Raw genomic sequence first — 14,472 nt, 5'->3', positions numbered from 1 at the left:
GGGTGCATCTGAGTCTAAGTGTATGTCTCTGTGTCTGGTTGTGTCAGCCTGTGTTTATATGTGTGTGTGAGTCTGTGTATGTGTCTGGTTATGTGTCTGTGTCTGGGTGACCGTGTGGGTCTGTGTCTGGGTGTATCAGTATCTGGGTGCATCTGTGTCTATATGTATGTGTCTGGGTGTGGTTGGGTCTGTGTCTACGTGTGTGTGTGTCAGTCTGGGTGTGGGTGGGTCTGTGTCTGGGTCTGTGTCTGGGTGTTTGGAGGAGGGGGGGGATCCTGCCCCCAGCCCCACCCTGGGCTGCGCTGTGAAAATGGCTGAGGCGGAGGGTGAGGATACGGCAGCGAGGCCGAGAGCCAGGTCCAGGCCGGGCGAGAGCAGCGTTCGGCCGGTGGATCTGGCGGTGGGCCCGGGTCTTCGGGCCCCAGCCCCGCCGCTGTATAACTGGCAGGCGGCGCAGCGCTCGGTGCGGGAGCGTTTCTCCTTCATGTTTAACAACGAGCTGCTGAGCGACGTCCATTTCGCGGTGGGGAAGGGCCCTGGTGCCCGCCGCCTTCCCGCTCACCGCTTCGTCCTCGCCGTCGGCAGCGCCGTCTTTGACGCCATGTTTAACGGCGGCATGGCCACCAGCTCGGCCGAGATCGAGCTGCCCGACGTCGAGCCCGCCGCCTTCCTGGCGCTGCTCAGGTGAGGAGGCCAACTTGAGCCCGTGGCTGCGGCCTACAAATAAATAATTAAATTCCTCATAAAAATTGAGATTGTCGCTGACAGATTGTGTCGATGCAAAGAATATTCCTAAAGGCGGACTGTACAATTTATTATAATTAATGAAGGTGTAAGGATGAGTGGCAGCAGCATCCAGTTTGTTTATTAATAGAATTATTGACTATTAATAAACTCGGCGAGTGTCCCTGAATACAGATAGTTTGTTGTCCTCTAACATCTATAATAATATCGCAGTCCCGCCTGCACCAGGGCTCCTCACGCATTTGATGGGATTTCTCATAAAACTGCCTCTGGTCAGTGTTACTGCTTTAGAAATTATTTATTTTTTTGATAATTAACAATAAAAGAAAGAGGGGTACCGCCCATTTTTTAAAAAATGATTAAATACACCGGAATGTCATGAAGATGAGCAATGCCCCTGCTCACTCTTTTACTGTTAATAATCTGAATATTCCTGACGTTAATGTTATGGTTACTGTGGTCCCAACACACATTGAAATACAGTCTCGCTCCAGCTGCAATATGGCTCAGAATTTATATATTTTTAAAATGGCTAAATCTTCGCTCTTATTGCAGGTGAATCAATGCATGTTGTTTTCAGACTGGGTATAAGATTCACTTTGCCGGGATATTATTTTTTTAGCAAATTCCGGAGCTGAAATTACAGAAAACAATGCAATCTTCAGCCTCTGAATTATCAACATTTTGCACCATGGTGTTTTTCTTAAGGGATAGCGTATTTTAATTGTTCTGTTAGAAAAATATTTATAATTGGGCTGACCCAGTGCACTTAGCACTGACTTTCATTGTGTTTTTTTTGATGTAATAACTTTGCTTTTTACAATAGTTTTAGGGCGAGGTACAGAATTGAGCAGGGGACATGACTAAAGGTCATATAAACCGGTTAAGCAAACTCTCCCACATTGTACTGGAGTCTTTAGGAATTAAAGATTAACCTACAGAATATTGTTCCAAGAAGGCCTGGAGAAAAATCTTTGTGGGTGTACCAATTTTTTTTTTATTTTCCTTTGAATAGTTTGTCATTTTTTTTAATATAATTTTAACAATGGTAAAAGACTGAATTGTTTAAATGTGAAGACAAAATTTTAAGTCTCTGAGAAAAGTACAGGTAGTTTAGCGAGACTTGCAGTCCTAATGAGCCAACTAGCCACCTGTATTTTATCATTTGTGTGTTGGTCAAGTATAATCCAGTTAATTTACAAATCCTGATAATGGTTAGGATGATTGTGTCTGTTGGTTAATGAAGGGAATGAGGCCTCCCAAGATTATGAACAGCTGCGGTTGGAAACCCAATATTTAAAGGAGGCTTTTGCATATGATGGTCAGTCAGAATAAGATGGTGAACTTAAAAATAACATAAATGCTTTCCCTTTTAAAACAAAAATAACTATGCCTTTGCATATTAAGGTTCATAAACTTTTGAAGTTCAGAGACATTGCAAACGAGGTGGGAAAAATCTTTATTTAGGGTGAGTCAGGTAAATGTGAATGGGGATATTATGTCCTCGTCTCTCTAATTCAGACAAGGCTAGGTGAAGCATAAAATGTGGTTTACTCTGGTTTGTAAAATCAAGGAAAAGAAGTGTGATTCTTGCAGAGATAATGGCAAATGAAATAGTAATTGCAGGCTAATGTGATATACGTCCAAGTTTGTTTGGAGGGTGGGTAGGTATAGTGTCAGTACTGAGCAGACAGCACTGCTTGAGGGTCAGTGCAGAACGGGGGGGAGGGGGGAGGCACACTCTATAGGGTTAGTAATTTAGGAGATGTGGCACACCAGAGCTACCATCTGTCCTCTCAGGAGGATGTACATGAGTCAAAGGACAGGCATTATCAATTGTTGGTGGCCAGACCAATATTTATCCCTTGACAAACAACAAAAGTAGACTCCCATGTTTATAAGTGGACATTTGTATGAACTTGTATGTATGTTGGTGACCATTTTTCCTAAATGTTCTAGCAGTGACAGAACTTTTGTTGAAAGACAATGCCCTGAATTTTTGAAAAGCATGATAACAATGAAAATTATTTCTCTGCACATGTATTTGTGTTGTAGTACAGATCGTATAATGTGTGTTGTATATTAATTTTTATGAATAAGATAATCTGATTATCTTGACAGACACACTTGCTCAGGAAATTCAATACTGAGAAGTTCCTTCAGTCACACTTTTTCAGAAGAACAAATAGGTTTCTCCCTGAAATCAACAACAGGTTTTTCAGAAATGGAAAAAATCTACTTCCTCACAGATCTCTTGTTGCATAGTCATTCAGCACAGAAGGGCCCTTCAACCAATCGAGTTGGTGCTAACCTATCTATGCTGATCCCACTTTTTCAGAAGTGTCCACCAACTAATTCAGGACCAAAACTTACTCCATCCAATCACTATTCAAAAAGCCCCAGCAGAATTTACGGAGGAAAAAAATGACCAACTGTTATGTAATTTCTAGGAAGCCTTGTTTCATTTTAAAAATCTGAGCCCTTCTCAGTGACCTTTACATGATCTGTTTTATTTAAAAACATCATTCCAGGTACTTTCTTGTAACCTGACATTTTTCTCAGCAGTTGTTCAAAACTGAAGTCCTCCAAGAGATATTAAATATGAAGAGTCTTGTTAATAAGAAGTTGAGAAATGGATTTTTGCATTTTAGGATAGCTAAATTTGTCAATTGAGGTCAATTAGGGATTATTCTCCTTTACCTTTCAGTGCTGCTTTGGTGTGAGCCTGTATTGTTCTTGTGCAGGTTTCTCTACTCTGATGAGGTACAAATTGGTCCTGAGACTGTGATGACGACTCTATACACAGCGAAGAAATATGCAGTACCAGCCTTGGAAGCCCATTGTGTGGAGTTTCTCACCAAACACCTGCGAGCTGACAATGCTTTCATGTTACTAACTCAGGTGATTATTTATTGGCTGTTCGCAATAAGATATGAGCAGAAGTAGGCCATTCATTGCCGCGGAGTGCAGTGGAGGCCGGGACGCTAAATGTCTTCAAGGCAGAGATTGATAAATTCTTTATCACAAGGAATTAAGGGCTATGGGGAGAATGCGGGTAAGTAGAGTTGAAATGCCCGTCAGCTATGATTGAATGGTGGATTGGACTCGATGGACCAAATGGCCTTACTTCCACTCCTATGTCTTATGGTCTTGTTCAGCCCATCAAGTCTGCTCTGCCATTCAGTGAGAGTGTGCCTGTTGTGACAATCCTCAACTCCACTTTCCTGTCTTTTCCCCAGAACGTTGATTCCCTTACTGATTAAAATTCTCTCTCTCAACCTTGAATATGCTTAATGACCCAATCTTGACAGCACTGGAACAAGGAATTCCACAGATTCACTATGTTCTGAGAGAAGAAATTCCTCCCCATCTGTTTTAAATGGGTGACTTTTTATTCTGAGATTATGCTCTCTGGATCAAGATTCTCTCATTAAGGGCAACAATCCTCTGCATCTACTCTGTCAAATCCCTAAAATGAACAATGAAAATGTGGATCTGTTTATACTGTACAGATAGAAAGATCCTTTTAATCCTTTGACCAACAAACAAGGGAGAGGGAAACAATCCAGGGATGCTGCTCCCAATCCAAAGATAAAAATCTGAATAATGGGTGAGAATTAAAATAACTTTAGGCACGTGCTGCTGCACAAAGCTGTTTTGTGCTGAATGCTGAGTTTGCCTTCGAATGAATGGTATGGAAAGGTCCTGATGCCCCTGCTGTGCCTCTGTCCAGTTAGTTGCCTGGTTTTACCCAGCACTGTGCTTGGGTCACTGTTCCTGCAGATATGGTGCTGGTAGCCTGTTCCCGTCCCAGCACCAGCCCTGTCACTGCCCCAAGTTTCAGGCAGTTAGGATGTCTTTCATCTTTACGAAGGAGTTTCCTTCCACAGTTTTAGTGATATGTGATCATTAGTTTTGATACATTTGTTTCATTTCCCTCATTTTACACATTAAAATGGTTTCAGGCACGCTTGTTTGACGAGCCTCAGCTGGCCAGCCTATGCTTGGATACAATCGACAAAAACACTGTGGATGCAATCAGTGCTGAGGGCTTCACTGATATCGATCTCGGTGAGTTTGATCTGTCAATAGTTCATTCAGAGGGGTTATTCTTCAGTTTGTTCAGGGATGGTGTTACAGTCCAAATGATACACTGGATAACTTGTCCAATTTATCAGGATATTCTGATATTTTAAAATGCTATTGGGCGTGGTCTGTAATAGGAACTATTATCAGCATCATGCTCCATCCTTCATGGTTAAATGTTTAGAAAGGCAGGATGGATTATCGAGTGAAAATAATTGTATGTAATTCAGGCCTGACATATAATTGCATCTCTGTCTTTCCCCTTGCTGCACTGTCAGAGTGATCTTTCAAATAAGGTGGTAAACTGAGAATTCCACCTTCCTGAAGAAGGGCTTATGCCTGAAATGTCGATTCTCCTGCTCCTTTGATGCTGCCTGACCTGCTGCGCTTTTCCAGCAACACATTTTTAAGCTGAGAATTCCACCTTCCCTTTCAGCTGGATGTAACTCTGACCCTAGCCCTGTTACTATTCAAGAAAGAGCAGGGAGCTTTTTTTAGTGTCCTGGTCAGTCAATTTCCCTTACTATCATCACCAAGGATAGATTTTCTGCAAGTTTGTGGCATATTTCCTCTAATACAAAAGTATACATCAAACAAACAATTCTTGTTAGCTGTACTTGGCTTTGAGATGTCCTGTAGTGATGAAAAGAGTAATACAAATGCAAAGTTTCCTTGCATCACTTGCTCAATTGTGAATGCAGTGCAGGCCTTTATCTATACTTTCCCTCTGCGAGCAGATACGTTGTGTGCGGTGTTGGAAAGAGATACTCTGAGTATCCAGGAGATTCGGCTCTTTGCTGGAGTGGTGCGCTGGGCTGAAGCAGAATGTCAGAGGCAGCAGCTGCCAGTTACTCCTGGGAGCAAGCAGAAAGTGTTGGGAAAAGCCATAACGCTGATCCGGTTCCCACTGATGACTATCGAGGAATTTGCAGCTGGTCAGTGAGTTCAAACAATCCTATAATTTCTAGGGCAGGTTTACCAAAATCTACTAATTACCATTAAATGGTGAAGAATTATGGAGGATAGTAATGGTCGCACTGATAGTGTGATCTAATCGGGATTAATATACTGAATAGTGGGTACCTGAGAGTGACTATGGGCTGTTGGCATATTGGATTGTCTAATTTGCATGTCTAATCAATCCCTGGATAATTTCTATTTGTAAAATTTGTTTATTTGGCAGCTACCTAGAATGTCGAGGTGGAACCAAAGCTCCTGTGTTCAAACAAGATGAATAGCATTTGTTTTTCTTATGTCAATGTGGGCATCGTTAACTAAGCTAGCATTTATTATTTATCCTGATTACCCTAGAGAAGGTGGTGAGCTGCCTTTTGAATTGCTGCAGTCCTTAGCGTATAGTGCTGTTTAGGAGAGAATTCTATGATTTTTGACCCAGCAACACTGAAGGAATGGTGAGTGGCTTGGTGGGGAACTTGTAAGTGTTCCCAAGTATCTACCACCCTGTTCTTCTAGATGGTAGTGGTCGTGGATTTGGAAAATACTGTTGGAGAACTTTGGTGATATGTATTTGAAAGGAAGCCAGACAAACATGAAGAGGAATAGTAGGATAGTGATGTGGTGAGATGGACCAGGGTGACTAATATAAACTAATTGGGCCAAGTGTTTGTTTTGATACTTTTAAAATATTTTTATATTGGAATAAGAAACTAAAAAGACCTGTCATTTTAAAAAAAAAAAGACACACCTGAATGGAAACATGAGTGTGGGGTTGAAGTTGCTACTTCAACACACTGCAATGGGACAGTAAGTTAGTTTTAGGGGAGGGGGCAGTAATCAACAAATGAGAGAAATAAGGAATGAAACCAATCCCATCAGCATTTATTAATTTAATAGTAACTTCCCACAACTTGGACACTGATAGACCAGGCCATCTGCCGCTCAGAATCTCACTGTCAGGAATAGTTTACCAGAACTGAACAGTAAACTGCCCAAATGTCTGACACTGACGAACTGATCCCAGAGACACTTCAGTAGAGAGCAATCTGACAACAGGTGGAGAGGAGTATTGAAAGTGGAATTGGACCAGATCAGGGCAGGATACAATGGAAGAGGTTACTTTATCCAGTTCTTGAACCAAGACAAAAGGAATTATGAAAATATTAATTTAATAGTAACTTTCAGAAGGGAATTTAGATTACTTTACAGTGTGGAAACCGGCCCTTCGGCCCACCAAGTCCACACCGACCCGCCGAAGTGCAACCCACCCATACCCCTACATTTACCCCTTACCTAACACTACGGACAATTTAGCATGGCCAATTCACCTGACCTGCACATCTTTGGACTGTGGGAGGAAACCGGAGCACCCGGAGGAAACCCACGCAGACACGGGGAGAATGTGCAAATTCCACATTCCAGATCTCTGGCGCTGTGAGGCAGCAGTGCTAGCCACCGTGCCGCCCATTGAATTGGATCAAGACTTCAGGGGAAAATATTTACAATGCAACAGGGAAAGATTGGGGCTGCGAGGGTAATTCTGTAGCTCTTCCAAAGTGTTGGTACAGGCAGGATGGGCTAAATGGCATTATTAAATGAGTGGTTTAATGTCCAAAATAAACTACTTAAGGCGCAATCATTTTTTTTTTCTACTTCCCTTCTGTTCAGGACCTGCTCAGTCTGGGATCCTCTCCGATCATGAGATCGTTAATCTATTCTTACATTTCACCTTGAATCCCAAGCCACGCGTGGAGTATGTTGACCGGCCACGCTGCTGTCTGCGGGGGAAGGAGTGCAGCATCAGCCGCTTCCCACAGGTGGAGAGTCGCTGGGGATACAATGGAACCAGTGACAGGATCAGGTTGGCACACAACTCACCAGTTACACTTCCTGCTCTGGGAATCCTTACCAATTGAATAGCTAGAAGGGGAAGGGATTATCACAGCCATAGTTCTGATCGTGTCTTCACTTTGTGTCCATACTGGTTTCTGATACATTGTTATGCTTCAGTCAAGAGCAGAACCCTGAATAACCTTTGTTTTAAACTGATTGTAGTGTCTCTATCACTGTCCTGGCTTTGTCCAGCTGATTCTAAATAGGATGGACATTAAAACCTGGGATCATCCAGCTTTGGACAACTCCACTGTCAGTAATCCTTCCCCTGACTCAGCGAGTGATACTGTGTCTGTTGTGATTTGAGGATGTTGCTGAGTTGGTGTAGTCAGAAAGCCATGCCAGGTATGGAGAGATCTCCCCAGAATTCTGCAATGTGCTGTAGACTGTTACTATGACCACGTTTCATAGTTTCCTGGGAGTTTACCCAGCCAATCGCCAGAGTTTATTGAGCAAGGGTGATGCACTTGTTCAGAAAAGCAATCCCCTCACAATTCTAGTTCCTAAGTATCTTGGTCCAAGTTCAAGAACTGGGTAAAGTAGCCACTTCCATTGTACCCTGCCCTGATCCAATTCTACTTTCAATACTCCTCTCCACCTGCTCTTAGATTGCTCTCCACTGAAACTGTTCTGGTTCAGTTTCAGTGACAGACATTTGAGCAGCATATTGTTCAGTTCTTGTAAACTGTTCCTGACAGTAAGATTCTGAGAGACAGATGTTATAGTCTATCAGTGCCTGATGAACTTTGAACTTTGTACTGGGAATCTTGTCTCATTTAGTGATTTCTTGGTTTACCAGAGAATATTTCTCACAGCATCCCTCGTTTACTGATGGACTGGGGGCTTCATTGAAGCCCAGAAAGATTTGGTTTAATTCCCTGAGGGGTGCAATGGATGTGTGAACATGTACAGATTTTAACTGGTATTTGACGGCAGCATATCTAAGAACCTGAGTGTGCATGTGATGGGGGATTTTGGATTGTTTTGTGGCTATTCACAACATTCTTAATAAGCATTTTAAGGAATAGGATCCAGGGCATTTCTTTAAGGGCTGGTTATCACCCTGTTTTGCTTTTGAGAGATTCCTAGCACCTTGTATAGATAGCAAGAGCAATCTGACCCTGCCTTTGATTTTGGAAATTTAAATTTCTTTTTGAAGATGTTGTAAATGCTGAGAGAACATTCTGTTGTTGTGACAACCCTTTGTTAATGCTTTCCATATCAGGTTTATGAATCTATGAAATGAGAGAGTAACTTTAGTCAGTTTTGAGATTCCTTTCCTGGAGTGCATCCCAGACTGTAATGGTCCACAGTTACTGAAGGCGAGGGTGGGTCTCCATTCACGCCTAGCCAAGATTAAGAACCTGGCTTACGTTGTTAATTTGACCAGCATAGAGTATTCTGAGTCTCTGAGGGAGGCTGGTTTTCCAGTATTGCAAACATCTGAGTCATTGAAATAATAGTTCATTAGTTTTAAATAGAGAAAGATTAAATCTCAAATATTCATTTGGAAGGAGTCTGGAAGCTGACTGTTCCCTTTGTTTGTTTTGAAGATTTTCAGTGACCAGAAGGGTGTTTGTTGTGGGCTTCGGGCTGTATGGTTCTATACATGGCCCAACAGATTACCAGGTTAATATCCAGGTGAGAGAATTTTTCCCGATTCTTTAGTCATTCGTGAATTAATTATGTATTAGTGTATCACGCAGTCAACAGCAACTGTTTGTTCAAGCAAATATTTATCTTCCATACAAAAAGTTTTCTACTTTCTGAAAAAAAGTGAAACTTGTCCAAATATCTGATATTCCCATTCTTTATATCTATGCAGTCCCTATTCAAGGCCTTGATGTTCTACTCAAGTTTCAAATTAATTATTTATTGAAATGGAGGCAAATGTAACACCCAATATTCATCCTCTCTCAGACAGCATGGAAATGCTAGAGTCAGTGTTTTTGGCAGGAAATGAGTGGACACTGGTTTAAGCCGCTTCCCATCTCTATCATCAATTTGTCAAATGCCATTTAGAGTTGTTTGAATAACTTGTTCATGCTAACTGCCTACATAGTAACACTTGCTCCTAATTCGCTTTTTCACTAAATCTTACTAAACCTAAACTGGATAAAGTGCTAAACTTTAATGGCCTGGGATATGGCCGAGTGAGCTGATAAGCAGAAATTTATAGATCCTGCCCTTCTTCCTGCAGGCAAGATATAAAAGCTTTTTTTTTCTTTTAAAAGTCTGTCTTAGAAAGGTTTCTTCAATTTGGTCTTTCCTGCTTGTTGTCCTCTGTCACACTTCCTCATGATGTCACAGCAGCATATACCAGGGAGGCAGTAACTGAAGGAGCAGGTACTTGTGGTCACTTTCAAATAATTGATTTGTCCTTTATTTTCTAGATCATTGAAAATGACAAGAACACAACACTTGGACAAAATGAGACAGGATTTTGCTGTGATGGATCAGCAAGTACATTTAGGGTCATGTTCAAGGAGCCTATTGAGATACTGCCAAATGTTAGCTACACAGCCTGTGCAACTCTCAAGGTATTTAATCTTCCTCTGCACCATTTATCTTCAAATTTTCCCCATTTCACTCATTCTCAACTGGAAACTTTTCTTTTGCTTCCCCGAGTAAATATCACCAGTGAAGAGCTTTACCCATCCTGTTCCACTGCTCTCATCCTGTCCCTGTGTTGTTCCATTCTGAGTTCCAGTACTGGGGCTCAGACCATTCTCTTTTACTGAGCTGAATGTGTACAATCTGCCTGATCCAAGTTGGACTGTGCAGACATAGACTTATCAGACATCGCAGATCATTGCCTGGTGTTGGTACATGCACTCTCACAGCAGATATTACCAATCAGAGCTGACTGCCAACACTATGAATTAAGGTCAGCAAGGCTGTGAGAACAGCTGTAATTTGGGAACTTTCTGATCCATGGCATGCAAGATGCACCACCTGACCTGGTGAAAGTACACAAAATGAAATTATTTCTTTGTGTATTACCAGGTACCAATTTAAATTGTATTTATTGATTTATTCCTGCATTCTAGACAGTCTGGAACAATTGGAGAGTCTGGCAGCTAATTAACTGAGGCAGGATATAATTCATTCAGGCCTCATTTTGAAATCACCAGCTCTGAAGTTACTTTTGTTTTTCTACTGTACACATTTATCGTGACAGCCACGGAAGTAAAGGCTACACTGATGAGCAGGTGTAATTAATGTACAAAGCTTGCACAGGCCAAACCCATCATTAATGTGATGCAAGGTTTTATCGGGGAAAGGTTTACGGGGACATTTTTTTGGAGATGTAAATTTTTAGTATACAGGTTATTCACAGTCTGTGATCCTACTTCCTGGATTGCTGTTACTATGCCTGTTCTGCTGCTTTCAATAAGTTTTCATTTCTTTTTCATCTCTGCTTTCCATTAGGGGCCTGATTCTCATTATGGCACCAAGGGATTGCGAAAGGTAATTCATGAGTCCCCAACGACTGGGATCAGCACTTGCTTTGTTTTCTTCAATGTACCGGGAAATAATAATGGAACATCTGTGGAAGATGGGCAGATTCCAGAAATCATTTTCTACACGTAGCCTGGTTCCTGGCTTGGACTGCAGCAGAGTTCATCTCAAACTGCCAACAAAACAGCTGTTTAAGGCCGTGCTTGGCGCTTTCTCTTTCACTGCTATTTTTCCTCCCTTAGGACATGACGCCTGCTGCAGGCAAAGAGCAGTGGGTTAAAGCCATCAATAATTGGATGTGAGTTAAGAATTTCATGCAGAGAGAAGAGAACACCTCTGTTTGGTTTAGCAGAGAAGGGTTGCAATGGGCTGTGAAACACCAGCTCCAAACTACACAATATAACTACTACAACTATTACAGTTAACTAGTAAAGTCACCACCAAGACATAGTTAGGAGAACGCTTGAATGGATGCCACTTTGTGTTTTTGTGTTGGGTTACACGACATCTGTTTCATTGTGGAATTCACACTGTTGGGTTCATCAATATATTTAATTGTAATTAAAACCTTTTTTTGAATTTTAATTATGTTCACAGTAGTGGCCATTGGGAGCTGATCACTTAACAATTTTGAAACGACTTTTTGGGGTGCTGTAGAATGGCTAAGGTGTTTTGTGCTCACATACTGTGGACCGCATTGTACTCTGTGCTGAACCCCAGACCAAACTGGAAGTCACTGCTTGAAGAATCTCAATGTATCTTCCACCACGTCAGTCCACTGCTATAGATCTTCCTGGGATGAGCACTTTAAACACAAAGCATACAAGACCACAGCTGAGTGCTGGAAAGTCAGATTAGAATCGAAGCTTGATGACTGGCACAGACAGGATGGGACAAAGTGCCTTTTTCCCCTGCTGTAAAGACTCAAATAACCCGTGCAAGTACACTCTGTAACAGAAGTACCTCACCCATCCTTTATTACCTCCCATCTGGGACGGGTTGTGTGTTGGAAGTTATTGACACTAAGCCCTGATGCTCATTGTTACTACACTGGCAGTGTAGTAAGAATGAGGAGCCCATTCAGTTACAGCAGCTGGACTGAAAGTTAAACTTAACAGTTAACGCCTGGGAAATTGAAGGGTCATTCGAGTTATCCTCCTGTTTTAATTGTGTCAACTCTCAAATGCAGTTTATGCATATGAGACTGATCTGTTCCATCCATTTCTTCCTCTTTAATACAATTTTCTAGCAAAATGTTTTTTTTCTGACAATTTATTGAAACAATATTTTTAGAAATACTGACAACTCTTAGGGTTTTAAACATTTTGAATGTTTAAAATGTTAGGAATTGATGCAGTGGTTAGGGAAACTTGATGTCTGTTGAGGGAGTGCAGAACAAGGGAGTATAATCTTTAAAATTAGGTCTAGGCCTTTGCGTGATGCATGAAGCAACATCCTTCACCCAGGGATACAGTAATTTGGATTTCTCTCATGCAAAAAAAGTCATTGAGGCTATGGATCATTGTGAACTTCAAAACTGAGATCGTTTGATTTCATTTGGTTAGGGATTGAGAGATACTGAACAAAGGCAAGGGTAGTGATTGTAACAAGGTCAGCCAAGAGGACCTCCTAGAATGAGTTGCCTGATTGGACCAGATTAACAGGCCCAATCAGGGAGCCCTGGCTGTCAGAAGAACATGAATGCCAGACATCCTGTTCTCTCAGGGGGAGCTGGATCAGTTTCAAGGAATTTATATGTGTAAATAAAGGGTGACTTGGTGACAGGATACTGGCCTCTCTGGATCTTTTTTCAATGGTGGTGAGACTGCGATTAATGATGTGACCATGCAAAAGTGTCTATTAGCTGCAAGCCCTGCTGGACTTCAAACAGGCAGTACAACGAGCTTTAGTTTTGGAAGATGTGGCCAGTGGACCATATGAGTTGCTGGGTATTCCAATGCAAGTGGACACTTGCCAGGCTGACTGAGTTTGGGGTACACCACTTGCCTGAGGCAATTGTGTAGTCTCAGGACATATCCTGATTGAGGGACTCTAGGTCAGCCCACAGCAAAATCCTAAAACAAAGCTAAGACTTGGCCAAATGGTTAAAACTTCCTTCAGGATTGTTAAAGTCACTGCTGGCATGCAGGCTCAAGACAGCAAAACAGCCCCACTAGACCTAAAATGAATAAGAGAATTCATAGGTTGGTATCCAGGAGAGTGCATCTGCACTGGATTTGGAATAGTTAAATTGCTTAGCAACATCCAAATCAGAACCAATCAAAATAAGCATCTGGCCAGTCACCTGCTCGAATGGAGGTCGATACTGGTGTGGCCATTTCAGTGATTCAGAACCAGTCTTTAACAAGATTTGTTCTGGAATCCAACACTTGGGTTTGTGCAATACTTTGGCTAGACTGAGCACCTACACCAGATTAAGGGTACAATTTTGGTTCTGGTCTCGTACAAGAAGCAGTTGGTTCAGTTACCACTGATTGTGGTAAAAGGCTTGGGCCCAAGCTTGAAGGGGAAAAATTAGTTGAGAAAGATTCACATAGATTAGCTCACCATTTTTCCATCAGAAAATGGCTACCTGAGTGAAGTCCTAATTAAATACCTGGAAGATTTTCAGAAAGGTCTAACGACTATCAAATAAGCCAAGGTCACTTTGCATGTTGACCAGGAAGCAATTCTCTGATTCTGCAAGGCCTGCCCAGTGCCATTTGCCTTATGGGTAGAAGTAGAGGCAGAATCATTAAATTCTACTTATGGGTAGAAGTAGAGGCAGAGTAAAGGAATCATTAAATCAGTCCAGTTTGCGGAATGGGCAGTACCGGTCATATCGATTGTGAAGCCAGATGGGTCAGTTCGCCTTTGTGAGGATTTTAGCCTGGAAATTTAACTGCCAGAGATCATGGATTCAATAAAATATTCAGTGCATCATAGCATCAATGGAAAGAGAAAACAAATAGTAAACTGCTTTTCACAGTTGGCTAAATACCCAATCCCTCACATAGAAGATTTATACACAAAACTGGCAGGGGAGGGGTTGTCCTTCATAAAGTTGGACGTGAACCACGTTTACTTGCAATTGCAGTTAGATTAGGATTCCTGGAAGTATGCTACAATTAATTTGCATAAGGCTTTGTATCAATACAAGAGACTCATTTGGGGTATCAAGAGCCTGTGTAATTTTTCAGCAGACGATGGAGAACATTTTACAGGGTTGACCTCAGGTTGCCATTTATCTCGGTGATGTGCTAATAACATGGAAGACCAAAAAGAAGCGCTTAATGAACTTGGACATAGTCCTTTGACATTTCTCCCAGA

The 14,472-nt window shown here is 41.8% G+C and overlaps 1 protein-coding gene across 1 annotated transcript; it reads left to right on the top strand.

The window, feature by feature from the left end:
- The first annotated feature begins 283 nt into the window (after positions 1 to 283).
- On the top strand, positions 284 to 12,929 carry LOC122539593 (BTB/POZ domain-containing protein 1-like). The gene is made up of 8 exons (XM_043674596.2): positions 284 to 684; positions 3,489 to 3,645; positions 4,710 to 4,815; positions 5,568 to 5,765; positions 7,456 to 7,648; positions 9,234 to 9,321; positions 10,074 to 10,220; positions 11,113 to 12,929. Exons 1-8 carry the CDS (start codon positions 311 to 313, stop codon positions 11,272 to 11,274), a joined length of 1,425 nt encoding a protein of 474 aa, XP_043530531.1. The 5' UTR covers positions 284 to 310; the 3' UTR covers positions 11,275 to 12,929.
- Positions 12,930 to 14,472: the final 1,543 nt, after the last annotated feature.

Source organism: Chiloscyllium plagiosum, unplaced genomic scaffold (assembly GCF_037043375.1).
Source record: "Chiloscyllium plagiosum isolate Xiang-an unplaced genomic scaffold, Cpla_swu_hap1 HiC_scaffold_39, whole genome shotgun sequence".
Taxonomy (NCBI): domain Eukaryota; kingdom Metazoa; phylum Chordata; class Chondrichthyes; order Orectolobiformes; family Hemiscylliidae; genus Chiloscyllium; species Chiloscyllium plagiosum.
The sequence above is the reverse complement of the archived record's forward strand: the minus strand, read 5'-3'. Positions and strand labels throughout refer to the sequence as shown.

Bases quoted from the DNA above. Each gene is read 5' to 3' on its own strand.
- LOC122539593 (XM_043674596.2), top strand. From the start codon at position 311: ATGGCTGAGGCGGAGGGTGAGGATACGGCAGCGAGGCCGAGAGCCAGG. The intron at 7,649-9,233 runs GTTGGCACACAA...TTTGTTTTGAAG, and splicing joins GGAACCAGTGACAGGATCAG to ATTTTCAGTGACCAGAAGGG. The intron at 10,221-11,112 runs GTATTTAATCTT...GCTTTCCATTAG, and splicing joins CAGCCTGTGCAACTCTCAAG to GGGCCTGATTCTCATTATGG.